This window comes from Brachypodium distachyon, chromosome 2, assembly GCF_000005505.3.
Source record: "Brachypodium distachyon strain Bd21 chromosome 2, Brachypodium_distachyon_v3.0, whole genome shotgun sequence".
Lineage (NCBI taxonomy): Eukaryota > Viridiplantae > Streptophyta > Magnoliopsida > Poales > Poaceae > Brachypodium > Brachypodium distachyon.
Window position 1 is genome coordinate 38,267,644 of NC_016132.3, and position 27,263 is coordinate 38,294,906.

The window sequence follows — 27,263 nt, forward strand, 5'->3', positions numbered from 1 at the left end:
TTAAACCAAAACTCCAGTACAAGAGGAAACTGAGTTTGGCATTACCAGTACCACATGAGATTACAACTGACAACGAACTGTGAGGTCTCTGCATAAACTGGATAACAATAAAGCCCTAACCGACAAACATATTGTCGCCTCTAGCAAACCTACATCACTGCGGGCAGGCAAAACTAAATAAGTATGGAGCTGCAGAAAAGATGGATAATGGTTAATTCCAGGACAAAACATAGCCAACAGCTACCGCGAAGCCTACAGCAATATGGACAGGAAAGCCATTCACTTTTCCTTGTTTAATTTCATTTAAGTTACAAAACTAAATATGGTACAGAGAGCAAGAAAGCATGCACTATTGCCACTACCACTACAGATGCTACCTGTTTCCTAGGTCTTTCCAGGGGTCCGCATTGTTGCCCAGAATCTTCGGACCGGGACCATACTGCGCCTTGAGGGCAGCCACTGGGTCAGATACAGCGCCAACAATGATCCCAGCACCCCCAAGCCGGGAGGCTTTACCCGGTTGTTGGAACCCTGAAATAAGCTCTATTCCATTCCTCTTCTGAAGATCAGCAAAACTTTCCCGTTTCGGATCTGATGGAAGCTGCTGCATTGAAGGCTGTTGATATTCTGCAAATCCACCAAGTGTGCCATTTTTAGCTGAGTAAAATGGCACACCAGCTAACGATCTCTGACAATTTGCTGCCCTGAACATAGAGTCGGGATGTACTGGGCTCCCATCTAAGTGGGTGTAACTCATCACCGACTGTTCATCTAGCCCCAGGTGAGCTGTGTTTGCAGGCCTAGATGGAAAAACCATGCGATCCCTTCCGCTTTGCAACAATCTTGCTTCTGATTTATCAATATTTGGAGAGGGGGGCTTGCTTTTGATTCCATTCGATGATGAGCCAGAACTTTGCAAGGATGATTGATGACTAAGAATTTTCCCAAATAACTTGACATCGCCAGGACGCTTTACCTGATCATAACTCTCTGTGCTTGCCTTCTGGGAACAAGTCTCCAACTGGCCTTCCCGCAAACCTGCGCTGTTCCTAGTCAGCGGAAACCCAGCAGATGCATTTGAGAGGGCTGAGCAACCAGATCTGCCATTCTGGTATTTGCTTGATGTGAACTGATCTGAATGAGAAGTTCCCCCAGTGCAGCTTACAGTACTTTCAGAAAGAGCAGGTACATCAGCTGGCAGATGATGATTGTGCCGAAGTTGCATGTATCCATCAATGTCACGGAACAGAGCATCCTGCTGATTACGTGACCGTTCACCAAATACTGTGAACCTGTTCATGTCCTTGGCCCCCGAAGTATTGTTGACTTTGTTGGCACGATCCTCAAAATTGGGCGAAGTTATGGAGGCTATGCCCTCAAAACGAATTGAGGTAGGATCAGGAAGGTCAGAACTAAACTGAACAGGCATTAAATCCTTTGGGGTAAGAGGGGTGACCTGTGGTTTTGGCTTTGACTGGAGCAGGTCTGCTGGCACGCTTTGCTGATAACTTGAAGTAAATGCAGGCCTGATGCAGGAAACACCAGCCATGTCCTGGAAGTGGACAACATTTTCTTTACTGCCACAATCTCCAGATAAGACAACAGAAGGGGTAAAATTTCCAACTTTCATGAGAGCAATCTCAGGTGCATGGTTTGAAGGTCCTTCCATACTGGAAATCTGAGTGCAAGTCCCTGCAGACGCCTTGCTTGACTGGATCACTTCAGTGTCATGTAGATTGGACCTAATTTCCAGTTGAGACCCCACAGGCTGTTCAGTTGAAGAGGACATGGCAACATTGCCATGCACAGTCACCTGGTTGCCGTGCACTTTGTTTTGCACATTCTTTGTATTTGCTGAAGAATTGATGTCGATAGGATCACATGATTGTGATGCTTGACGTGTGGCTTCACTTAACAGTTCATGATCAACAAGAATGTTACAACTTCTATCTTCTGCTTTGTTCTCAGCTTCCTCAAATTTTATGTCACCAACAACGGGCTCGGTTGATCTATCCGTTTTTGACTGTATAAAGGTGATACCAGAAACATGGCACCCTTGAGTGGTCTCATCAGCAGCAGGACATGCATCAATCTCCATCTTCTGAGAGGACTGTGTGCTACAAATAGCTGAATCAATCTCAGCAGCACAGGCCTCATCAGTATCACTCCTCCCTCCATTCGTATCACTAGTCGGCAAACCAGCATCAGCATTGCGTGGATGGATCATATCCAAACCGAGTGATATACGAGCCTTGCTGAAAAAGACCTTGCATTGCTCGTATGACTTGCTCTTCACACGAGAGGAAATTCGAGCAAAATCCTTCCCATAGATATTCATAGCCTCGACGAAAATTGACCTCTCATCATCAGTCCAATCAACAGAATAAACTTCACATTCCTGATCTGAGAAAGTACCTTCCTCATCACAGCTTTTGTCTACTTCTGGAGTCACGAGGTACTCCATTCTTGCGCCGCCCATCTTTTGGCCAGGATCAGCAGAACTGGTAATGCAAGAGCCCATTCCTTCAGGGGACAGGGTTCCGCATATACCTGCCAAGACATCAGCAGCTACAGATTCTCTCTCATGCAAAGATACATTAGCAACACAATCCTTGTCCAAAGATCCTTTGGCCACAGCCGAAATATCAGACCTATAAGAAGTACGGATTATAGACTTGGAAGAAGTTTTCTCCACTCTGTTTGCATAATCAAGGCCATGAGCCGCCACAACGGACGCAGCCCCAAGCATATCAAGAGATGCAGCATTTCCCTCAGGATTCCATTTCTTCCCAGATTTTGTTCCTAGGTAATTGCTGGTGGGCTGCTGTTGCTGACGACGATCCAGAAGTTTCTTAACTTCTCGGAAACTGTCAGACTTATGGTGCTTGTAGTAGAACTCAACACAGTCAGCGGTTGTCTTGTGCTGAAGAAAGTTGGAAATCTTGGAGAAATTCTTTCCAAAGGTAGCAAGCATCTGCATAAAGACTTCCTTCTCTTCGTGAGTCCATGGATTTATCACAGCCCGCTCCTTCTCAACTGAAACAGGATCCTCAATTAAGCCATTCTTGCTAACAAACATAGCACATGCCTTCTCTTTTTCATCAATAATTACTGCTGGCATTTTCAGGTAATTTCTGCAGCGCTTAAACTGAAATTCTGTAAACATCTTGTTTGCAACCTCTGATATCTCTGAGGTAGGAAACGTACTTAAATTACCAGCTGCAGACAAAACATAACACAAAAGTCAAACAGGGATCAAGAACGAAGGGTCAAATATGCAAGAAATACAAGGGTGTAACAGCAGATAACAATGTAATAGCCATAAGTATAACAAATGTAGGATCACACATGTGCAGTCAAGCAGACAAAAGTAAGGCATGTTATTAGTTGCAAATGGAAGTATTTCATGGGTTCATCACAGGTATGAAAAGGGGACGGAATATTCCAGAATTCGCAAAACAAGACCTTTTTAATGTTATCGGCATTCCATAAGTGTTGACCTGATTCAATTCACTCATCCTTTATGCATGCCAACATTAAGCCCTACTGCAATAACTTGGTAGAAGGTATCCAAAAAGTATAGCTTGTTCTAAATCCACCTTATCCATGACTAAATTGTAAGAATTCAATGCTTGGCACAATATTCAAAACAATATGTATCCCAAGTACTTGACCGAGAGCTGGATATCTAATAAGTAAGATGAAACCAAGAGCTTTGACAGCTGTTCACTGGAATGTCTACTACAGACTCCCTTTTTCTGGCAAGTGATTCCTATGGGTTAACAAATGGACTAAACTGACTAAAATTGCCACATAAAAACAAATATCATTGCCAATGATTTTCATATGCCTAAGGCGAAATAATCTTCAGCTTCAGCAACAGAAATGCAGTATTTAGTAGCAGAATCTGGCGATATCATACTACTTATATTCAGATGCCGTTATGAAAAAAATACCATTATAAGATGTTGCTAAGGACGTTCCCTGGTAGTCAATTACAAATTCTTTGGACTTGATAATTTAAACATCTCGCAATAACCTTACGAAAAGGTCAAAAAGACATCACCAAATATCCTATAAATTGTAAATCTACGCAAACTGTACTTTAAATAAGTAGAACGCAATACTGACCAGGAATGCCCAATCGAGAGCGGTTGGAGGAGCGCTGTCTCTGAGATCCACTCTGTGATGCACGGTTGCTCTGATCAGTGCGCTTATTAGACTTTGGACGCTGCTTTCTTACACAAAGGAGACGCACATCCTCTTTCCACAGGTGACGCAGTACCTTGAACTTGAAGGTAAGTGTTTGCTCTTTGAATCTTAGTCTGTTTTTATGTATGGCAAGCTTCCTTTTGATACTCAAGTCATTCTTCATTTGGATCGAGAAAGGACCGAGTGCCGATAAGGGTTGATCAGAAGGCAAAGGTTTGAAAACCAATTCATTAAATTCTTTGGCCATACCATTGTTCACAGCTAAAATTGAAGGTATTAAATTATGGGTGTCAACATGGTGCGAGCAAGGCCTTGTTGACAACTGATTACTGCCGTCTGCTTTCATGGAATTAACATTATCATGGCATGAACTAGGTCCCTGCCTCTCACTGTCAGCATCAATTTGAGAACCAGTTCCTCGAGAAGGCTTCACTGGGGCAACAGAAGCAGCGACAGAGACCTGAGTTTCAGCAACTACAGGACGTGCAACACTCTCTTCTGATGAGACTGCTGTTACATTGTAAGCAGGAGCTGTGTCAACTTCCATCGATTCTGCACCTTTGGCATCGGTGTCCTGCTCCACAGATATCTTGCAAGGACTGATCTCCCCTTGTTCTTTCAGAGGAGATGATGTTTCACAGATCTCCGGCCTGACTGGAACTTTTGACGTCCCACTAGAAGGAGAAGGATTTTGTGCATCTTCAAGAGCCCTATTTCCGATATCAGTATTTGCTGATTTAAGTTCACATTCTAATGAATCAATCTCAAGTTCAGTCTTTTCAATCTCCTTGGTAATGTTCTCTTTCAGTAACAACAATTTACTGGTATTGGTCAGTTTTCTAGAATCCCCAGAACAAGAATCATCATGTTGGAGCAGTTCAGCAAGGACATTTGCAAGAGAACCAATGGGATCACCATCAAGCTGACCTAATTTAATGGGAATTTCATCGTTGTAAGCCTGGACCTCAGCCCCAGGGACATCTTTATTTGACACGGTGGCGGTATTAGTCGTCAGCTCACAGGATTTATTATCAGTGTCTGCAGTCAAAATATGCAATGGAGAAGTAAGAACAAGACATTTGACATGTATGATCTCAGTGCTAAACATGATGGAACTACAGGACCAGCAGGATAAATGGGTAACACTGCAACTATTAAATTTCAACTAAATACACAGGAAGGTGTCTATTAGTGGATGGAGAAGATATACTGTGGACATTATGAAAGGAAGCCAAAGGGGTAACTGACATATTGTTGCAGACCAGCAGAAGGTATGCATTTGGTATTTCAGTTAATAGAGTAAGATGAATAGAACAAATATTTTGTCTCATGGTTCATGAATGAAGTTCAAGCAGCAGATCATTTTCAAGTATTGCAGACTGTTAATTCCACTGCAATAACTCTGGTAACTTATATAGATGCCCTGATGAATATCAAAATTACAGAACTGATTCAGCAAACAGAAAAGTGACCTAGATTATAAAACATAAGGAACTAAAAATGGGATAAGCAACTAGGTTAAACGAAGGAAAACAAGGTCAAAACAGGTAGCATACCTGGAGAGCTAGATGGGGGTGCAGGTGGTGATGCCGCCACCGGAGATGCACACAGTACAGATGCAGGTGTGCCAACATCCACCTTCTGTTCAACGTCAGCTGAGCTCCCATCAGCAACAGCTTCAGCAGGGTCCGCAGAACCGTGCACCTTCTGCTTCTCATACTTGGCCAAACCTTGCCCCCATCCAAGACGGGGCTTCTTCCTTGGTGCCTCCTCCTCAGAAGTCTGAGGAGCTGCCACGGCCAAGGACTGCGCTGGGGCCTTCTTCTCTGAAGCCGTCCCTTCTCCGGTGTTCTGACGAACAGACGTAGGTCCAGCACCAGCTGCGTCTGCAGCATCAGATCTAGTCTCCCTCCGCCGCAGCGGCCGCCAAGGGGTCACCCGGGGATGGTGTTCCCTATCCTCCCTATCAGCCTTATCACCGGGAGGGTCGTAAGAGATCGGCACAGCTACCGACCTCAGAGGAGACCTCCTCAACGGTGGAGGCGGGGGCTCCTGGTGGCCTCTCGGGAAGTCGCCTCCATAGCTCCTAAAGGGAGACCTCCGGTAGGATCCCCGCATATCACGGCCTTCCCTCCGTCCGCCGCCACCACCATACCTGCTGAAACCCTTGTAGCCGCCGGCGTCTTCCTCCAGCCAGTAGCGGTCTGAGCGCGAGGGGGTGTAGCCTAGCGGCTCGTCAGGGTAAGAGCGCTCGTAGGCGGCGGCGCCCTGCCGGTAATAAGTTTCTGAAACAAAATAGCGGGCCGGGGAAATTAGCGGGGGAGGAGGAGAAGCCAGACACGGCGCCTGAGGTGGCGGCGGCATCAGATCTGAGGATCTGTGGGGGAGAAACCTACCTGAGGAGACCGAAGACGTGGTCCGTCGAGGCGAGGGCCGCGCGTGGTCACGGAGGGGCGGCGGCGGTGGCGGCGGGTGGTAGGGCGAGTCGCGCCACCGCGGCGGCGTGGGGGCGGGCAGCGGGAGATGGTCCCCGCCGGCGCCGCCGCCGTCGTGCCTGCGGCCGTCCCTGTACAGGAAGTCCCTCCGATCCGGCGGCGGAGGAGGCATCCACGTCGTCGTTGTCGTCGTCCCAGCAGCAACACCAATCCTCAGCTCCGGCCGGCGCCACAAATCACATACGCGCGGCGAAGCCAACTCCGCGGCGTCACCGACCCTCCAATCCAGGGGCGAGACCTACACGAGGACCGCGCAAATCAGTCAGGAAAAAAATACCTCCGCGTCAGATAACAGACGCCGCCGCCGCCGGCGGCGAGAAAACGGATTCAGAAAGCTTACTTCTCAGGGTCCCCGGAGGCGGGCAGGCAGGCAGGTATCACCAGGGGCGCCGGGCGTCGGTCCGACGAGACAGCCAAAACACCTAGCGGGGAGGGAAGACGAAGGCCGCCCACCCGGTGAGGAGGCGGCGGCGGCGTGCGGAGATGCGAAACGTACCGGAGACGCCGCGGGCGCCCAGAGCCGCCTCGCGAGCAGGGGAGGCGAGGGCGGGCAGGCGGGCGGGGGTTGCTGATCTGCGGAGAGGGACCTGCTTGCCGGGTAGAAGGTGGAGGCGGAGAGAGGGCAGAGAGGTGGGGGTAGGGAGAGAAAGAAGAAGAGAGAAGGAGGGGAGAGGAAGGAAACGGAGGCTGTGACAACGTGAGCCGATAAAGCGGACGCAGCCGGGCCTTAACCCCATTTGATTCGCAACCCCCTTCGCGTCCGCGTGTGCCCCACCCCACCCCTCCTCCTCCTGCCCCGAGAGAGAGGCCGGAAACAAAACAAATCTTTCCAAAAAGAAAAACCAATTATAATACGTACTCTTTTTTCTATTAATCTTTTTCCTGTCAAAAACAAATAGCACCGATATTTCGATTATTAATTGTTAATTAATTCCTTTCCATCCGGAAAGAAAGAAGAAAAATGGAAGGATAAGCAGAAGCGGAACGCAACCAAACAACAAACCTGGCGCGGCCCTTACATTACCCCTTGCCCCGCACGAGATTCACGCGATCAACGGCCCTGATTGCCCACGGGCTCGCGGTCCGGATCGGATCGGGGACGACGCCACTCGCACGCACACGCATCGGCATCGCCGCCCACCAAACCACGGCCATCGCCGGCGGTGGGTCCGCCGCCGTCCGCTGCCACCGGCGAGCTCACTCGCTCGCAGGCTCCATCGTCGGCGAGCAGGAGGACATGGATCAGATCAAGAGCGACGGGAAGCGGAATTGCGCGGGAAAGGGGAGAGAGAGAGGGGGAAACAGCGGCCGGGAAGGAAGGCGATGATGGACGAATAGATTCCTTTCCTTGTCTCTGGTTTGGCAAAACCGCGGTAGATGGAGAGATACAGACGGTGAAGCAATCAAGCAAGCAGCCCGTCCGTGGCAGGCAGGGGGTGGATCCAGGCGGTCCGTTCAAAGACAAACGGCTGCGGTGCACGTCCTGGCATGGGCAGTGACAGACAGGAACACGCTTTGCCGCTTTGGGATCTTCTCTTGGCAATGGAGACGAATTGGAATTAGAATTGGGGTAAAAGGTTTTGGACGAGACGGAATCATCTCGGGTTCGCGATCGATCAATGTTTGTGGCCGGGGACGGATTTGATTAGGGGGAGGTTTTGAGGGAGATTTGATATTTAGGAGGAGGATCGTCGAGCGCTAATGGACATGCTTTTCGAGGGTCCCCCACACCTCATGTTGTTTATTTATTTATTTTATATTTATTACTTTCTTTTTCTACGACGACGTGTTCTACAACCTCGCATTAGAAAACAATGATCTAGCGCGTCGGAATTTTATCTTTTGGTTTTTGTTACTGTGTGTTGTGTGCTGTGTGTCGCCTTTCCTTTTGTTTGGGGTTAGTATATGAGAGCACGGATAATCAATAACTGCATTGGCGTGGTCAGATTATATGGTTAGTTATCGAGAGCTCGAGACCGAGCTATCACAAGCAGTTGTCGCTGTTTTATTTCACCGGAGTGAATTTTGTGTTTTTTGTAATGATGACGATCTGTTGACCTCTTGCTTACACGTGTGCACCATTTTTTTTAGTGAAAACAAGGTCCATTGCCATTAGAATATTAGAACAAAGAAAATCTGAGCTTGCGGTTACAATAAGCTTGTCAAGCACTATGCGTTACGGGCTGAGCGCACGAGAAAGTATCCAAAATGATAGGAGCCACCGTCAACACCGTCAACGGAAGTGTGCCAAGTGGCGATAGGGCGTGCATCTCAATTCAGTAACTGACGGGTCACATGGCGTGTGTGAAGGATCTTTCTCTTTGCAGTGTTTGGTTCATAGTTTTGGCGTTTTCGAGGCGTAGTTGGCAAGTGGCCTTGTGAGGCCACCGGTTGAGGCGAGGACCTAACCATCATAGGTCCACCGTTGATGAGCCAAAAGCATTTCACGTGACTCAAGGAGACACGCGCTGGAGTTGAGTTGGCCAATAGACTCCACCAACACAGGAGGTGTGCAAGGTAGCTAGGGCGATGTTCTCAAACTAGTGGCTAGCGAGCCCCACATGGTGCTCGTGAAAGAGAATTTCTTGTAGTAAAGGTTCTCCACAGTTTTGGCGTTGTCGAGACATGGCTGGCAAATGGGAACGTGAGGCCGCTCGTTGCGTCGAGCACTCCACCATCATAAGTCCAGCATATGCGGCAAGTAAATAGTATTTCACGTGACGCGGATCATATGAGGCATGTGTTACGGATGAGCCACCATATGAGGTTACTATATGAGAGAGAGCACGTAGAATCAATAACTGCATTGGCGTGGTCAGGTTATATGGTTAATTATCGAGAGCTCGAGACCGAGCTATCACAAGCAGTTGTCACTATTTCACCGGAGTGAATTTTGTGTTTTTTGTAATGATAATGATTTGCTGACCTCTTTGTTTACACATGTGCACCCTTTTTTTTAGTGACAACAAGGTCCATTGCCGTTAGAATATTAGATCAAAGAAAATCGAGAATGCTGTTACAATAAGCTTTGTCGTCACGCGCCGAGCGCACGAGAAACCATCTGACACGATGGGAGCCACGGTCAATGGAGGCGTGCAAAGCGGGGCGTTTTCAACGGGTAGCTGGCAAGTGGCATCATGAGGCCACCTGTTGAGGCGAGGACCTCAACCCTCATAGCTAGGTCCACCATATCCGTATGTGATGAGCCAAAAGCATTTCACGCGGCATTGAGTAGACACGCGTTGCAATTGATCTAGCCAATAGACTCCACCAACACTGGAGATGTGCAAGGTAGCGTCGGGGTGATGCTCTCGAACCAGTGGCTAGCGGGTCCAAACATGGTGCTCATGAAAGAGCATTACTTGTAGTAACGGTTCTCCGTGTTTTTGGGTTGTCGAGACATGGCTGGCAAATGGGACCATGAGACCGTCCATTGCGGCGAGCACCTCCACCATCATAAGTCCACCGTATGCGGCGAGCAAAGAGTATTTCACGTGATATAGAGAACGCGTATGCTGGGGATGAGTCACCCAATAAACTCCTACCAACAACAGGTGTGCAAGGTTTGGTCCGGATAGAGGTCTCAAACCATTGGCTAAAACGTCCCCACATCGTGCTCTTGAAAAGAGCATTCCTCATATTAATGGTTGTTGATACAAGATTAGCAATCAAGAATGTGAGGCCATCCTAGGCGAGGACCTCGGCCATCACAAGTCCACCACATGTGATGAGGTAGAGAGGCGTGTGTTGTGATTAAGGCACCCAACGGACTCCTACCAATAGTGGCTATGTGCAAGATAGTGTGAGGGTGGAGGTCTCAATCCAGTGGTTGATAGGTCTATTAGCAATGGTTGTTCGTGTATAGTTTTGGCGTTGCCAAAGCATGGGAGGCAAGTATGACCATGAGACACGATGATCCATGAGAATTTTTTGCACTTAATTGGGCCAATTTTTTGCACTTAATTGGGCCATGGTTTCACCTTCAAGACCGATGTAGTGTTGAGCTCAGTGTGTCGTTTATGAAATCGAATAGCATATGATGTTCTTGATGAGTACCCCCAAGTCCCGAGAATGAGTCCACTCCCAATGAACCGAACATGACACATATGTGTCTATCCGCAGGTTTTGTGTGGCCCGAAGTGTTGTAGCATGGACTACGCTTATATAATTATTGAAAACTTCATGTGTCGGTGCGACTTCATGCCATTCTTCCGGTTACCTTATACCAGGTGAAGGAGACACGTAAACAAATTGTTTTTCCTTTGGAAGGTGCACTTCGTAATTTGTACGACGACATAAAAGTTTCATTTTAAATCCATGCTTTTATCATGGTGCATGTAAGTTCTAAATTTGAAGGCATTTCATATCAAACCTGATATTCACTCAATGAACGGTTAGTTATCGGATCTCTATACTTTGTTGTCAACTCTCGAAAACACCTCCACTCCAAACAGATCCTTACAAAAAAAAGTGTTGGCATGTGCAGAGAGATCGACAAGATAAAAGTGTAAGTACGTAAACTCCGAAGTACAAGGAGTACATGTGTTTTGTCGCTACAACCATAAAGTGGCTTCACCGAGATGGTTTGTTTGTAGAATGCCTTTTATGGTTGCCCAAAAATAGAGCACCGCATAGACAGGGACACACAAAATGCATAGATAAGGACACACAAAATGATTTCTGGATCGTGATCCTCGTTTATTAGTAAGCAAAAGCAAACCCACACCATGCACATGTTTGCCATGTCCAGCTCTAACATAGCAAAAACATTTTCCAAATAGGATTTGACACACTGTAATACATAATTAGCACTTTTCTAAAGGTATAACGCATGTGTAATGGTTTGACAAGCAGTATTGCAATAGTGATTCAAGCTATTTCCTTGCGTCCCCGCGAGAATTAGTTTGAAAACCGGTCAATAGAGATGATTTCAAATCGTGCCTGACCGGGGAAAAAAACCCCGTACTGCAGCCATTGACCGTTGACCGAACGGTTCTCCGCACGCACGAATTACGAGGCAACGCAAAACCACCCTCACGTGCTTCCCTGGCTCCCCTGCCATCCTTGTCACAGCACGAGCTCAGTCCCCCGTACGTGCGCTCGGCGAATCTGGCCGCTCGTCAGCCGCACGCCGAGGCGGTTGCGATTCGGTCCCCGATCGAACCCGGCACAGCAAAATCCCCACCGAAAAGATGTCCCGAAGATTCCCGGAGCTGGCGTCGGTGGGTGGGTGGAGCAGGCGGCGACGACGGCAGCGCCGTGGGTGGGTCTAAGCCCCGCGGCGGCGGCGGCGGCGGACCGGCGGCAGCTAGCCCGGCCTATCGCCCCCCGTGTTCCGCGTAAGGTTCGTTACGACGATTTCCGCCGCTTCTTCTTCTTCTTCTCCTCCGGCTCTGGTTGGGTGCTGCCGTTAGCTGCTTGCTTCGCGGCTGGTGAATCTCGATCTGTTCAATCTGGCGGATGCGCGGTTGGTTGCTGGGTTTGTTGGTTGCTTCGTTGATCTGTTTTGTCCGGCTCCATCTCTGATCTCTCCCCTGTTTTCCGTCGCCGCCAAATATTGTTTCTGCTACCAGTGGCCGGCCCGTGGATCGGATGGATATCGGGACCCCTTCGCTCGATCCATGCGGATGCGGTAGCAACAATAACACCGGCGATCGTTAACATCCTGGCGCTGATCCGCGCGACTGATTTGAAAAGGGTAACTAGAGAAAAAGCGATCCAGGGATAAGATCAGGGATGCGCATGCTGCAAACCTGCTGCATTATGTGATTCTAACCGTGAAGAGATCCTAACTATGAGGTGCGAATGTGCGGTTGATTTGCTTAAGCCACGCTAGATTCCTCAAGTTTCAGGTTGATAGACTAACAAAGCACGCCATGCGCGCGGCTCATGCCATACGGATGCACGCTGCCGCACGTTCGGATAGGCAACTGCATTTAGTATGTGACGCACTAGTGTGTGTGTACTGGTTCATGCAGTGTGTCTCTGTATCCAGATCGTCAGAACATGTCTTTTTTTTCTGCTTCCTTTTGTGAGCCATCTGGTAGCAGTTTCCTCATCCTGAAATTTCTTTGCAGTTTAAGAAAATTGCAGTACCCCTCTATTTTGTTCTGGCAAGCCACAAGCGCGCAAGGAATGATGAATATGGGGAAATGTGATGAAGTCCTCGGACTGCTGGATGTTGCATTGGAGATTTTCCTGTACTACACTATTCAGGATCAGCTCACCAGCAACCAGCATCTATTCTTCAATGCAGCCAGACAGGTAAATCTATTCGTCTAAAAACATGCCGACTTGTTTTGGCGGAATGTCCACATTTGCTGTTCAAACGTGATGGACTTATGGTTAGATGACTAAGGCTTTTAAAATACCTCTCAAGTTTAGAGTAGGGAACTGGCATTATATAGGACCATTCGTGTTTTGCTTACATTTGGTTTCACGTTTGAGGGCATGTATTGCCTTAATAAAAACATAATTGTTTGAGCATCCGTTAACAATTATCTTCAAGGATAGAATAAAAATATCCTTCATTCCTTACAACATAACTCCTTTATGACAAGAATCTAAGTTTCTTTCCGAGAAGATAAGAATCTAAATGTGTTTAGGGGGAAAGTCTGTTTTCCCCTCCCCTAATTCCCTATAATACGATAATTACTAATTTGTGTTTGTCGTTAATAGATAATGCATAATGATCAGTTTAAGCCAAATGATTTCACCTAGAAATACAGTAACTAGTTTACTGTATTAGTTTGTTTTTTCATTCTTTCTACCTGCCCTAAGTTTATGCATAATTTGTTCTTTGCTATGCTAGATTTACAATCAGGGAATGGAACAACAAACTTACACAACTTACAGAGGTACAACACATATCTACCACCCATGAAGGGCGTAACCATCCTACATGCGAGAAGCACCAAATAGACATACATCTGCTGGATTAGTCAGTTTCTTTCCATCGGATGGCATGGATAGAAGATATGTATATAATTTTATCTCCTTGGAGGCTAGGGATATTCAACTGAACCTAACTCATGAACTCACTGCTGTTCCGAGGTCTGCATAGCTCAAAGCCAAATTTATGCTATTGTCCAAGTGTTCAACTACCTGTTAAACCCATGACTTAATCTTGAGGCATTAGTAATAGCCTGTTACTGCAAGTATGGTTGGATTCCGGTGATATGATCGTGTTGAATCTCTGTAGACTGTAGTCTGTGCTTTTCTGGGTTCACTATGTGAAATTGGGGGTCGTGTACCTCCTGAATCAAAAAAGACAAACAATTGCTCTACTTAGCACATTCGACGCTTCGCTGTCCATTTACTTATTTATTCCGTGAAGTTAATCCCACGTTGTTGACTCTTAAATTTATTCAGTGAATTTGGTTTATGCAGAACTCACAATTGTGGTGCGAGGAACTCAGTCGATCATTTTATTCCAGCCTTGCTCTGTAATTCTCTGAAAGCATTCGTGCTGCAATGGATTAGGCCGCGTAAATTTACGTTCTGTCCAGAGATCAACGGGTTAAATTTTACTTTTGCTCACATCACTGTGATGCAAGCTCTTAGTATATGTTGCCACCATTTCTCATATTTGCATTGGTAAAATTTGCAGGTCGTAACTCTGGTAGGCCTTGATGTTAGGTGCCTGAGGGGCGTACTGCCAAGTTCTTTATATCTGAAAGGGACCTGTGTAGGCATGACCCCATACAGTACCGCCTCTACACATTACTATCACACAGTAACTTGCACCACTAACTGACGAACCCCCAATAGCAACTCACATAAAGCCAATGCTTTCCCCTTCCCCTCTCCGCCTCTTCTCCACCCCTGCTTCTGCTGCTGCTGCTGATTGTGGAGAAGATGACAGCCAGTGTCGGTGTCGGTGGTGACATCCACTTCTGAAGATTAACAGCCATTTCTGTTGCATTTTGAACTCCACCCCAATGTGCAGGCTCCAGAACCTGTACCACGTTGTTCATTTATTTGATTACTATCGTTTAAAGAAAATTCATTTGTTCCATTATGTATGGGTGACATCCATAAAAAAAAAATCAATTTTTCCTGACTTGATATGCTGTTTAGTCCCCTCTGTTAACCATGATAATGTTTGGGCAGAATGTGAGGAGATATGAAGCTTGGCGGTCGATGATCGTGATGAGATGAAATACAGGAGGGAGCTCAGATTCCAGTTTGAACCAAGTATAATTCCCCCAAGCTTGGTGTGGACCTGTTGGTGTCTTCAGTCTTTTAACCCTTTATCACCGAGCAAGTGAGCAACCTGGTTTCTTCAGAAACCCTGGGCCTTACAACAGGTGACAGATAAAGTTAAAGCCTTTTACTAGTTCTTTTTCTCCCTTTTGGATACAGGACATGACCCATGACATAATCTGGGTTTTGCAATTTGATGATGATGCGGTACCCTCTTGGCTGTAGGCCTGTCTGTCTGAACTCTAGAGGATATTACTAATTTCTTCAGTAATCCTCAGACGGGAGCTCGTTGTTAAGATGTACTGGAATTGTAAAATGGAGTTGTATGATTCAGTCAGCCTGGGTATGGTTAAGTCAGCTGCTGCCGCAACAAAAATCTTTTGACTTTTAAGTTCCATACCAATTACAAAAGTCAAGACGTATAATTTCCCTTCATTATTTAATAGAGAAGGAAAGACGTAAAGAAAATGATGCCCATCAATCAACCAATAATCAATCTGTTTGTACATTTCTTCAGACTCACGCGATCGACCGAGGGACTTGAAAGAACCGCCTCGAGAGCGACAGGGCAACGCGTGAAGAGAAAGAAAAAGCAAGGCAAGAAGACAACAAAAATCACAAAAGAGACAGAGGAAGCTGCACAAGAAGAAGGCTGCAGGAGGGGCGGCAACCAACCAGAAGCAAAGATCCGGTTGATAACAACAGGTCTCACGCGGCGTCCAACGGCGCGTCGTCATTCATCGGACGGCTGCCGTGGAGCCACGTGGGCGCCACCATCGGAGTCGGAGGAGGCCGGGTGGAGTGCGCGGATCTTGATGAGGTACCGTGGCGGCCTGCGGGCGGCGGCGGTGTCGTCGTAGCCGAAGCCGAGGTGCGCGCCGCACTTGCGGCAGAGGAGCCTGGTCCGGCGCGCGAAGAGGCGGCGCGCGCGGACGTCGAGGCACCGGAACTCGTCCAGGTGGCCGAACCGGTCGTCGTCGATGGCGCCGAACGCCACCGTCGCCGCCCTGCCTCGCCCGACGATGCCGTCCGCCGTGTACTCCCGCGCGTTCGAGCTCAGCTTCAGGTCGTACCCGCACGCCCCGCAGCTGATCGACGAATTGACGATAGATCGAGAAGCTCAGCGAGAATGAAAAAACAAAGATTCAAAATTTCAAATTGCAATGCAGGGGAAGTGAGACGGAGACCAGGAGACGGACCAGTAGGTGACGGCGGCGGAGAGGCTCCTGGGAAGGAGAACAGGGGGAGAAGGCTTCGCCGTGTCCTGATCCATCCGTGGTGATCTCGAGAATAATTGTCTGCGGCCGTGTCGTCGGCTTGTGTTCTTGATTCGTCTCTGTCCGTGTCGATGAGAAATCGTTGAAGAATGAAGAGTGTCTATATATAGATGGCCACACAAGGAGGCGCAAGGAGAAGTGTCCGGGAATGGGGCGGAAGATTCGAGAACGTGTGGGGTCTGCAGAAGATGATGGCTGGGAATGGGAGTGGGCGGTGCTGCTGATCATCGCTGCCCACGTTGCGACCGACCGAGCGACCGACCCAATCATCCTTTTCCTTCCTTCACTGTAAGCTCGACTATCATTATCTTGGAGTTGAACTGTGCAATCGGATTTCGTTTCTCTAATCTTGGAGTATTTTTCTTCAGGTCAATGATCATGTGGATAGAGTCCAAGCTCTCAGACGTCTTTTATCTGGTTCTGACCTTAAACAAAAGGCAAAATGTTCAAATGCCCGCCGGCCGGTGCAGTTGACCATTTCGGATGGGCAGCCCAGTTATGGAAGGGCCATATATGGGCCTCTAAAATGCCGCCCAACATCGTAGTATTGCTTGCCTCTTTGGTCTGTCTACCGGCGATGGCCCGGCTGAGGAGGATCTCCGGCGCGTCGCCGCCGTTGACATCCAACGCGCACACCTGGCAGGTGCAACATGATTCGCTTACTGGGCCGGTCAGCACTTCTTAATATGTTTGCTAGCAGCCATCCTATTTGGGCTGGCGTTGTTTCGGCCCAATATCGAACAAGTCTGGTCTGGGGCCTAAGAGGCCACTGCGTTATTTATTAAAAAAAAGAGGCCACTGCGTCCTACTCCCTCCGTTTCAAAACACAACTCATATAAATTTGTGCACTTAGACCAAGGCAACTCTCATTTCTAGTGCTGACCATTCATATTGGATTAATAATAAATGGATGTCAGTAGTTATTAGCCGGGTGCAGGTACCAAAAGAAAAACGAGGTGTGTTTTGAAACAAATGAGAAAAATCTATATAACTTGTGTTTTGGAACGGAAAGAATACAATTTTGGGATTTCGACCGACCTGAGTTGTACTGAATCGGAAGGTTTTCCTACCTCAATTTTGTGTTATTCCAAAACTTTTTGGATAATTCGAGCGGTCATCGTCCGTGTTAATCATTTCCTATCATGATTCATGAACTATCCATACCATTATAGTCTACCACCATTGCATCCGAGATGAACAGCCCAGGATGACACAAACCCAATCGGTGCTGTGCAAATTAATCAGAAGAACGAGGTTCCTTGTCTGTCTAATGATGGATTCTGGCCATCACACGATCATTTCACTCAGATTTTGAAAAGCAAGTAAATAGTACGGGGTAGGAGACCGAGATTCATGGAAGTTTGGAATAAGATTTTACAGAAGCTAACTAAGAGATGAGGCGTGGCTTCCATCGATTGGTCAACAACTATGTACTATGAGACGGATCGGGCTGGCAACAATTAAGCCGCCAAATGGAATCACGCATCTCCTTAATTTGAGCAACAGACGCCGGAGCACAGGACACTTGGACGGCTAAAAACATGTAGACGCTCGATAATTTGTTTTGCCTACCTAGTCTAACTACGTAATCACATGGTTAACTATTATTCCCGACAAGATGATGACTTGACTCAGCAGTTGTAACGACTAAACTAGCCTATCTTCACCTACTAATCAACTTATTTTGCATGTAGTGTCATACCAATACTTCTTCGGTTTGTACACATGTACATTCGAGAGGGCGCTTTCTAGAAATTTATATGTAGAATTAACAGAGACTAGAAGTAAATCTCAAAAAGCGAGAACACCGATGCCATATATTAAAATCAACCAACCCTTGCAGAACCACCTTTAAAATAAAAAAAAATTACACGCAAGTTCTTATAGGTAAACGTCGTTGTCTTCCTCTTGCACTCGCCGGTGGCGCGCCGTGAGCGAAGCTCGATGCTGTCTCTGGACCTCCGAACCACGTCGGAACCAGGAAACCGTTGTTGGTGAAGCAGCCGGGAAGTCGCCGGTCGGAGCCATAAGACGCCGGTGGCGATGATCTGAGAAACGGACCACCATCCCAGAGAAGAAGACGACGAAGAGGGTTGGATGACCATTCCAGATCCGGCCAGACGGATTCGAGAAGACCTGGCCACACTAACTCCACGATGATGTCGAAACTGGCCGAGTCTCATCGATCGGAAAAGGAACCAATAAACCGATACGCATAGACGACCTGCAAAGCACAAACACAGAACCAGATACACCACTCTAGAAGAGTGGCGACCAACCGTCCCGCACTCCTCAACGCCACCGGCAGGATCGCCGTCGATGAGGTGGATGAGGAGTCGGGAAAACCTTATTATTGACCCGTACAGTGCCGTCATCACCACCATACCTCGGCTGCCGGTCGACCAACCCCTAATGTTTGAAGACATACTAAATCACTAAACGTAGAAGAAGTAGGGACGTCGTGCCCCGGCCGGGAGACAAGATCAATCTGGAGCCTGCGGTGGGTGGTCGCTAGGGCACTTTTTTCTATCGGGAAGAAGTAGGAACGTCGTGCCCCGGTAGGTTGGACCGGCCGGCCGGGAGACGAGATCAATCTGGAGCCTGCGGTAGGTGGCCGGTAGGGCACTTTTTTCTATCGGGTGGAAAATGTCTCGAGAGATCGTCTCATCGCTTGATCCGGTCGCTCCCTCCAAAAAAGTAAAAATCTGACCGAGGTTTATTAGGCATGGTTAAAGAAAAGCGCCGTGCACCCAGTTTACCCTTTTAGCTCACTAACAGGTGCATGCATGATTCTCTATGTTTTACCTTTTTTTTTCTTGCCCGAATTTCCTCCATGTTACTAGTACTTAATTAAACACTAAAAGTTAAGTCGTAAATCATATGTGATCAGTGCTGGCAGGAGTAGTTATTTTGTAAATAGTCAAGTACTACTTACTATACATTAGTATATGATTAGTGGTAGCACATTATTTGTGAAAAGGACTAAACACTGAGTACGTGGCCTAGCGACGAAGCCGCGCGCCCGTCCATAACAAAACCGAATTAACGATTGTCCTTGTTAGGTGCAAATGCGCAATCAATCAATCGTTCTATAGAACCGTATAAGCTTTAGGATTTCCATTCCACAAGGTTAATTTTGGTTGTCGTGAATGTCCCAAGGTGTTGAACAAATTTTAACCGAACCAAATAATAAGGCCTAGAGACGTACTCGTTCGGTTCTGAACATACGAATCAACATCAGAGCGTTTAAGACAGCTAGCTTACTACGACATTTGAACATCCAGGCAAATTGGAGGCATGCATCGTGTGTGACCTCCGTTATAATTAATTACCCCGCCTTCGTATTTGTGTTCTACTCGACGATCTTAGTACTTTAGCAGTGACTAGTTTTGTGCCCGTGCTTTACTACGAAATTATCGAGAGTAAATTTATAACCGAAAACAACATGACATTCAGCTTACGAACCAATCCCATAAAGTCTAAGGATTATGCATGAAATTTTAACTCATGAGTCTGTACGATACAATTGCGAGGGATGACGAAGAAAATATTAGAAAGAAGTGAATTGACGAAGACCAAATCTATCCAAAATTTATAAGTAGGATTAGCATTATTTGGTGCGGTGGACCGGTGTTCGAACCTCGTGCACTACCCGCAGTAGCTCGCAGAGACAGAGTCCCTCCCACGATAGAAGAAGCAAAGGTAGTAACGTGTTGCTGCAAAAGGAAGGATCAAAATTATATGCTGCGACGAGACCCACCGCTGCACGACGGTCGGCCGTGAGCGAGCCCGACCTTGGCGAACATAATAATTTTGGTCCCGAAGAACCTGATGACGATGGGCGCTGCATTGGCGTACGCACGTACACGATCTACTCCCGTGGGGACAGACGGGACGATCGACCATCCTCAGTCCGCTGCTGCCGCCACTGCATTTTGAAAAATGCCAATTCCCACAGGTCACTGCCAAACCTTTCCAAAGGAGTACGCGCGCAGCGGACAAACAAACTCGTGCGGCTCGCTCAGCGCTAGGGACAAAGCTTCTTGATTCCCCCCCCCAAAAAAAGGTCATGCGGGCCGGCTGTCAGTGAGACGCGCTGTAGCCATAGTGGACCGGAGAGTTCGACGCCGGTCAGGATTACGCGGTCCCACATGTCAGTGGAAAGCGAGCGTGCGTGCCTGCGTGGGTGTGGCCGTGGCCGACCGGGCGGGACCTGCATGTAGATATAGCATCGGTCTGTATCAATCCAGCAGCTAAAGCACTGGCCGTTAACTAACACGCCACGATAATACTCCTAGCTTGACAGAGTGGTGATACACACAGGGATAGGATAAACAATCCCATCGCAGTCAAATTCACACTCATTCTAGTATTTTAATCTTCTTTTTCCCATGGTCCCATTGCACACTCATCACGAGGGTCTATATGACCGATGCGAGTGCAAACCACACCAGGAAGCTCGACTACTGCTATCCCCTCCGTCCAACAAAATATTTCTCAACCATGACTAAATTTGAATACATCTATACGTCAATTTATGTCTAGATATATTCAAAATTTGATAAAATTAAGACATTTTTGAGGGAGTAGTAGTACTAGCTTACTCGTGCATGCCTTATCCGCTCCACTCTCACACTTTGAAAAGTACTTTTTCTTACAATATCTGGGCGTGCCGCACACAAAGGCAGAGAGCTAGCGTAGAATCTCAAGGTCTAGGACCACGTTTTGGTAGTGTACCTCCGGCCGGTATTGATTCCGGAGGCATTTCATATTGAACGCCACGGTTTATCCGTGCGTCGTCTATTTGCAGGCGCCTAACTAACCTTTTGTGACCGAAAAGGGCGGCAGGAGTATTTTCTAAGTTCAAAGACTGAATCGAACCGTCACGACTCACGACAAGCTAGTTTCATGGCAAGCTAGCTAACGGTGCATTTCAATCATACTCAAGGTGACGGTCACTCACAGCAGTATCGTAGACATATGCGACGAGACTAGCCACATACAGAGATATGAACATAATTACTCCTTCCCTTACTCAATTTTTGTCTTTGTCCTTGTTTCAAATTTGAACTATATAAAAACAACGATAATAATTTAGATACCGAGGGAGTAGCTAGAAAACGGCTGATGCATCATGCTATATGTACCGGCCGTTATACTTCCTATGCTTCATGTTAGTGCACATATCACGTTCGACGTGGCCACGATCCTGGACACGTACGCAACTACCAACGAATATCTTAACAGCCAAAATTATGATTCTCCCGGTCAATCTAGCTAACTAATTATGGTTTCAGTTAGCACCTACTAATCTGAAGAAAATTTCCATTAGCGCCAGACGGGATGGCGATGCCTGGAGCCACGCGTCCCCGACACGCGTTGGATTACATGTCTTCCAGTCCTGACGATGTATCTATGATTAACAAATGTCTAGATACATACATGAAATAAAAATTCATTTAATAGGGTACCGAGAGAGTATTGTACAGCAGTACCACGGTATACCGAGTAAATTTGACCGTCAGTCTGTCACACACACACATGGACATGGTGAGCGCTGCTGTTCTTGATTAATCTTGCCCACCTACTCTGCTGGCCTCAGTGAGATATATATGCAGGATGCAGCTAATTAACTCACACAACACTCCCGTCCAGCCAGCTCGCACTAGCTAGCGACCAAGACCAGTTACTCCACTTTACGCGCTAGCAGCACGAGGAGAAGGAGAGCCCGCGCCGGCCATGACGACATACAGGGTGTGCTGCTTCCTGCGGCGGTTCCGGCCGGCGTCCAGCGAGCCGTCGGCGGCCATCGCCGCCGTCTTCCGGTCCTACGCCTCCGCCGCCAGCGCCGGTGACGTGCTCGGGGAGGAGGCGCTCAAGAGGTTCCTCCGGGAGGTGCAGGGGGAGGAGGGCGGCAGCGCCGGCGTTGGGGACGAAGACGAAGACGGCGGCGTCGAGGCGTTGGTGAGGGAGATCATGGCGTTCGCGGCGCAGCAGAAGCTGCTGAAGAAGGGCGGCGGCGGCGGGGGGATCGCCGCCGAGGGGTTCCACCGCTGGCTCTGCAGCGACGCCAACGCCGCCATCCATCCTCGCCGCGGGGTAAGCTAAGTCAAAACTTCCTACTTTCCTAGAGCTCCATTTAATTATACTCATGGAAAATCATCTTCTTCGCTTCTTCTTCAACTTTAGGCTAAACATGCTTCTGCGGTTTTTTGGCACAAACTAATAATCCTCTTTTACTGGTGCAAAGACACTGAAAGACTACAATTTTAATTTTTCCGGTGCAATATAGAATGTTCTAAGCAAGGTTTTAATATTGCGAGCTGATAGTTACTGTCCTTCTGAAAATTGTTTATGTTGATTGATTCCTGGACACCTGGTCAGATTCATGCCAGTTACTAATTTTATAAATAAATCCGACGGTTTCTGTGGGGGCAAAAAAATAATCAAGATTTGCATCGAAGTCAACATGCAGGGTCCTCCTATGGAGTAGTTTTTAGGTGTTCCTCTCATAATCAGTGGTGGATGCTGCTGATGAGGAGTACTGTAGAATGTACTAGTAGATGAACAGTCGGGCACATGTGCAAATGTCCCGTGTGTAAGGATCAAACGGCAGTGTTAGCCATGTGTACAAATTAATTGCCCTATCCTAAGATGGTGACACCAAGGATTTATGATCAGTCGACATAGTATTAGCTGTGCCGTTTTTCGTCTCCCATTTATTTGCACAAAACTCTGTACAACCATCATTTGATGGTGAAGCTATTGATAAGACAAAATAAGGAAGGGAGACGAATTAATGCTTTAGTTACCCCTCATAATTCCTTGCAATTAGTTAGTCATTCGTTCAATCCTCCGCTTTTTTCTTATCTCCATCTTGCATGTGCTGATGTAAATTAAGAAACGGAGTGAGTATTATTTGGCGAGCCGTTTGAGTGTAAACTTTCTTTTTTTTTTTGGCAATGGATTTGCTTGAGGAATTTTTTTGAAACACATTACAAACGCAAACGCTCACAGGCACGCACACTCACCCCTATGAACACTAGCACGCACACCATACCCCTATGAGCAGCCGGCCGGCAAATCATGAGATTGACGAAGTCACCACAGACACCTCATAGTTGACGGGTACGACACTCGCACTGAAATAACAATGCCGTTTAAGCCCTGAAATAAATCCGGTGGACCGAGGGTAATTAACAAACCTTTATTTCCTAAAGAGATTAACTGCTACATATTGGGATTAGAGAAGATACCAGAAACTGAGAGACGCACTTTACACTTTGGAGCAGTTTGAACCCTGCTGGTGTTACCATAAAGTGATCAAACCGAACCAACTTGCCATGTCTTCACATGCATCTGCAAGTATAGCTTCGACTTATAATCACTAAATTATGGGGCCATATGCATATGTAACATCTGAGGTTAAGCCACTACACGGGGAAAAGTATATTTAGCGATCTAATCGATCACCTGCTCCCACTCTTAATTGCAACATTACCTAACAAAGTATATTTGGGGTCTGATGTAAAAAAAAAATGTGTATTTTGGGTCTACATTTGCCGCTCTCATTAGACCTACATGTCAGTGACCACTACTGTCAGTGACACAAGAGCAATAGGGCATTTCTCATAGGCAAATGTTATGTACTAATTAACTGCAAAGAGGTGAGTGCTACGATTAATTTGTTCAATCGTTATACAAGTAGAAAATTGCTTGAATTAATTGATGAAACAGAGATGTGTCTGGATTCGCAATAAGTTTCTGTGGATTCTTGACACCTGACTCCGACCAGGCTCTGACGTTGATGTATATATGATATGATTGGATTTGTTATTGGACTTATTCACTGCTATCAGCAACTGTACTTACCTCCCGGACGTATTTGCTTGCTTGCTGGCCGGCTAGACGCAACAAGTGCTTTACCCAAAACGTCACGGTTAGGTACCACGGAGCTTTCTTGATATGTACTTCACATGTCACAAATTTGTCTGTATTTCTATCCATGTCATTTTTTCCCTAAATTAATTTCCGTGAACCTCCATGTATAACTTAGCGATGAACCAAACGCTTCTTATTAACCGTGTGTCCAATTATCTACAAAAATTAACTGTGTACACGTTGGTAATTAATTTGGTACACTACATGTGCAATATTTTCAGGTTCACCAGGACATGGGGCAGCCGCTGTCGCACTACTACATCTACACGGGCCACAACTCGTACCTGACGGGGAACCAGCTGAGCAGCGGCTCCAGCGTGGCGCCCATCGTCAAGTCCCTCCTGGACGGCGTCAGGGTCATCGAGCTCGACCTCTGGCCCAACGCCGGCAAGGACGACGTCGAGGTCCTGCACGGCAGGACATGGACGTCGCCCGTCGGGCTCGGCGAGTGCCTGGACGCCGTGAAGGAGCACGCCTTCGTCTCCTCTCCTTACCCCGTCATCCTCACCCTCGAAGATCATCTCACCCCCCATCTCCAGGCCAAAGTTGCAAAGGTAACCAGCAACTCTCAAGTTTTTGGTAAACATCTTAAACCGAATTTAGACTGTCTCGACACTTGAGAAAGACTAGCTAGAGTCTGCTTTTCTCTTGATTTATATCCTGGTGCATCAACATTGTTTGACCACACTGCAGATGATCAAGGAAACATTCGGGGACATGCTCCACATCTCGCAATCCGAGACCATGGCAGAGTTCCCTTCCCCTGATGATCTCAAGGGGAAGATCATCATATCGACCAAGCAGCCCAAGGAGTACCTCCAGACCAAGAGCAGCAAGGAGGATTCACAGAACGGCGACAAGGAAGAGGAGGAGAGCGTTTGGGGAGAGGAGATCCCCGACAACAAGGCCCAACCTGCCGTTGCTCGCCAGGTATTAACTGGTTCTCATTAATTCACTGGTTGGTTTAAGTCATTCACGTGGCCAGGAGTCGTACATACTTGAAATTTATTTGTACTACTATTCAAGAAAAATATAAGCACCAATGTTGTATTACAAATGATGCTGTTTAATCAAATCTAAGTAATTAAATGTTTAATCAACGACATTTTCCTGAAAATAATGATCGGGATTGAAGAAATTTGAATGATAAATTTACGAGTATTATTTCCATATAGCGGGCTCACAAATTTTGCACAAGTCATCCTAAATGCATTTAGATGTTGCTAAAAAAAATGCACACAAGTTTCTTGATATAACAGCCATATATGGAATGGATGTGTAGATGTCAGAGCCGGACAATGGGCAGGGCGTGGAAGAAGAGGATGAGATGGACAAGAAGGTGCAGCCAGGGGTTGATGGCGAGTACAAGCGCCTCATCGCGATCCAACTAACCCGAAGGAAGCACGACATGAATGAGGATCTCAAGGTTGACCCCGAGAAGGTGACGCGGATGAGCTTGGGGGAGAAGGCGTACGAGAAGGCCACCATCACCCATGGAGCTGACATTATCAGGTGACTTGAATGGAAGTGATTGTTCTTCAGTGAAGTTTTGTTCCTTTGGCTGCTTGAATGAACTTTCAGTGATACAATATAGATTAGCGAATTCGAGTGATTTTCATTCAGGTTTACACAGAGGAATTTGCTGCGGATTTTCCCACGGACGACACGCATTACTTCCTCTAATTACAATCCTCTGATGGGCTGGAGGTATGGAGCTCAGATGGTTGCAGCAAACATGCAGGTAGCATTTATGATTTCCTTCAGTAAAAATGGTCTTATTTCTGCCGAAATCTGACCATCTGAGGTTACTGAAACTAATTGTTCCCCAACTTCTGGGCATATTTTCTGCAGGGCCATGGAAGGAAACTATGGCTGACTCAAGGGATGTTCAGGGCAAATGGCGGTTGCGGCTACGTGAAAAAGCCCGATTTTCTGATGAACAGCGACCCGGATAAAATGTTTGACCCCAGATCCAAGCTACCAGTGAAGACAAGGCTCAAGGTGAACTGCAGAAACACTAGCCAGCCATCTATTCCTACAATGCAACACCATTCTTTTGTCAGATTTGATACAGTAACTGTAAGTCTGTAACCTGTTGTTCTCTCCCCAATGCTGCTGCCATCTGCAGGTGACTCTCTACATGGGTGACGGATGGCGATTCGACTTCCACAAGACGCATTTCGACAAGTTCTCGCCACCGGACTTCTATGCAAGGGTCAGCATTAGCCTCATGCATTCAGCAATCAATCACTTGGTTCATCAGTAAGATGAAATGTGGGGAAGCAGTAATTGGGAAACCAATGGCTAGGCTTAATGTCTGAAAAACAAAATGAGTGCAGGTGGGTATAGCAGGAGTGGCAGCAGACACAAGGATGGAGGAGAGCAAGGTAGTCATGGACAACTGGATCCCGACGTGGGACCACGAGTTCGTGTTCTCGCTGGCCGTGCCGGAGCTGGCGCTGCTCCGCATTGAGGTACACGAGGCCGACAACCATCAGAAGGACGACTTCGCCGGCCAGACCTGCCTACCGGTGTGGGAGCTCCGGCAAGGGATACGCTCCGTCAGGCTCTGCGCGCGCGACGGCGAGCTGCTGAGGTCTGTCAAGCTCCTCATGCGCTTCGAGTTCGCCTGATTATCGTGCTCCTCTTTCACCCCGGCAAATGTCGGTGGTGCGTGTAAAAAAAAGTTAGAATTTTGTTTGGTTGGCCCTGTCTCTGACTCTGTCATTGTGGACGTGCTGATGGTGTATATGATGATATAGGTGGAACTCAAAATGCGATTATTATTGTCATTTGATGTCTGCGAGAAGATAATTTTTATATGAGATGAAAGATCAAGTGTGGGTTACTTTGGTGATTGTAGCAGTGACTTGAGTTTAAGTAGACCTGTTACTCTAACTAATCTGCGCCTGTTAATTTCCGTCAGGTCAGGAACAGATCGAGATTGTATTACTATCTGAAGAGAACAACCAATCCAGGCTATGACTCCAGAATCTAGATGGATCAGAAACACTAATATTAATCACCTTCAACTATTACTCAACTTGCGTGCCATCGAGTTAAGATCAGTAACATAATAACGAAATTACATTAGGGGTATTTTTTGACGGACCACAATTTGATGGACAGCTAA

General features: G+C 47.1%; 4 protein-coding genes and 1 long non-coding RNA gene across 19 annotated transcripts; 3 read left to right on the forward strand and 2 right to left on the reverse strand.

Moving 5' to 3' along the window:
• LOC100825285 lies at positions 1–7,386 on the reverse strand. Its single transcript, XM_010233500.3, has 5 exons — positions 7,048–7,386; positions 6,609–6,945; positions 5,769–6,497; positions 4,132–5,250; positions 1–3,219 (listed from the first exon to the last, which is right to left on the reverse strand). The coding sequence occupies exons 2-5, from the start codon at positions 6,817–6,819 to the stop codon at positions 374–376; spliced, it is 4,905 nt and encodes a 1,634-aa protein (XP_010231802.1). The 5' UTR covers positions 6,820–6,945; positions 7,048–7,386; the 3' UTR covers positions 1–373.
• Positions 7,387–11,745: 4,359 nt separating this feature from the next.
• On the forward strand, positions 11,746–15,521 carry LOC100834915. 15 transcript variants are annotated; one of them, XM_024459789.1, is made up of 6 exons: positions 11,746–12,051; positions 12,785–12,971; positions 13,519–13,564; positions 14,097–14,152; positions 14,317–14,398; positions 14,820–15,249. In XM_024459789.1, exons 2-6 carry the CDS (start codon positions 12,843–12,845, stop codon positions 14,834–14,836), a joined length of 330 nt encoding a protein of 109 aa, XP_024315557.1. In that variant the 5' UTR covers positions 11,746–12,051; positions 12,785–12,842; the 3' UTR covers positions 14,837–15,249. The 15 variants fall into 15 exon arrangements, 2 of the variants coding, with proteins under 2 accessions (XP_024315557.1, XP_024315558.1); XR_002963727.1 differs by adding an exon at positions 15,430–15,510 and having other exon boundaries at positions 11,748–12,051; positions 13,519–13,760; positions 14,317–15,255; XM_024459790.1 differs by lacking the exon at positions 14,317–14,398.
• On the reverse strand, positions 15,329–16,248 carry LOC100825591 (uncharacterized protein At4g08330, chloroplastic). The gene is made up of 2 exons (XM_003566617.4): positions 16,112–16,248; positions 15,329–16,000 (listed from the first exon to the last, which is right to left on the reverse strand). Exons 1-2 carry the CDS (start codon positions 16,183–16,185, stop codon positions 15,646–15,648), a joined length of 429 nt encoding a protein of 142 aa, XP_003566665.1. The 5' UTR covers positions 16,186–16,248; the 3' UTR covers positions 15,329–15,645.
• An 86-nt stretch (positions 16,249–16,334) lies between these two features.
• LOC106866260 lies at positions 16,335–17,115 on the forward strand. The gene is made up of 2 exons (XR_001406402.2): positions 16,335–16,477; positions 16,558–17,115. It is a non-coding gene; the product is annotated as an uncharacterized LOC106866260 (long non-coding RNA).
• Positions 17,116–21,713: 4,598 nt separating this feature from the next.
• On the forward strand, positions 21,714–26,989 carry LOC100835224 (phosphoinositide phospholipase C 2). The gene is made up of 8 exons (XM_003569003.4): positions 21,714–22,288; positions 24,352–24,684; positions 24,824–25,060; positions 25,413–25,642; positions 25,754–25,871; positions 25,982–26,131; positions 26,259–26,345; positions 26,470–26,989. The coding sequence occupies exons 1-8, from the start codon at positions 21,929–21,931 to the stop codon at positions 26,761–26,763; spliced, it is 1,809 nt and encodes a 602-aa protein (XP_003569051.1). The 5' UTR covers positions 21,714–21,928; the 3' UTR covers positions 26,764–26,989.
• The last annotated feature ends 274 nt before the right edge of the window (positions 26,990–27,263 follow it).

Bases quoted from the DNA above. Each gene is read 5' to 3' on its own strand.
- LOC100825285 (XM_010233500.3), bottom strand. From the start codon at position 6,819: ATGCCTCCTCCGCCGCCGGATCGGAGGGACTTCCTGTACAGGGACGGC. The intron at 6,498-6,608 runs GTAGGTTTCTCC...ATTTTGTTTCAG, and splicing joins CACGTCTTCGGTCTCCTCAG to AAACTTATTACCGGCAGGGC. The intron at 5,251-5,768 runs GTATGCTACCTG...TTTTGACTGCAG, and splicing joins ACCCCCATCTAGCTCTCCAG to ACACTGATAATAAATCCTGT.
- LOC100834915 (XM_024459789.1), top strand. From the start codon at position 12,843: ATGATGAATATGGGGAAATGTGATGAAGTCCTCGGACTGCTGGATGTT. The intron at 13,565-14,096 runs GTACAACACATA...TGGTTTATGCAG, and splicing joins AACTTACACAACTTACAGAG to AACTCACAATTGTGGTGCGA. The intron at 14,153-14,316 runs GTAATTCTCTGA...TAAAATTTGCAG, and splicing joins TTTTATTCCAGCCTTGCTCT to GTCGTAACTCTGGTAGGCCT.
- LOC100825591 (XM_003566617.4), bottom strand. From the start codon at position 16,185: ATGGATCAGGACACGGCGAAGCCTTCTCCCCCTGTTCTCCTTCCCAGG. The intron at 16,001-16,111 runs GTCCGTCTCCTG...TTCGTCGATCAG, and splicing joins TCCGCCGCCGTCACCTACTG to CTGCGGGGCGTGCGGGTACG.
- LOC100835224 (XM_003569003.4), top strand. From the start codon at position 21,929: ATGACGACATACAGGGTGTGCTGCTTCCTGCGGCGGTTCCGGCCGGCG. The intron at 22,289-24,351 runs GTAAGCTAAGTC...CAATATTTTCAG, and splicing joins CCATCCATCCTCGCCGCGGG to GTTCACCAGGACATGGGGCA. The intron at 25,643-25,753 runs GTGACTTGAATG...ATTTTCATTCAG, and splicing joins CATGGAGCTGACATTATCAG to GTTTACACAGAGGAATTTGC.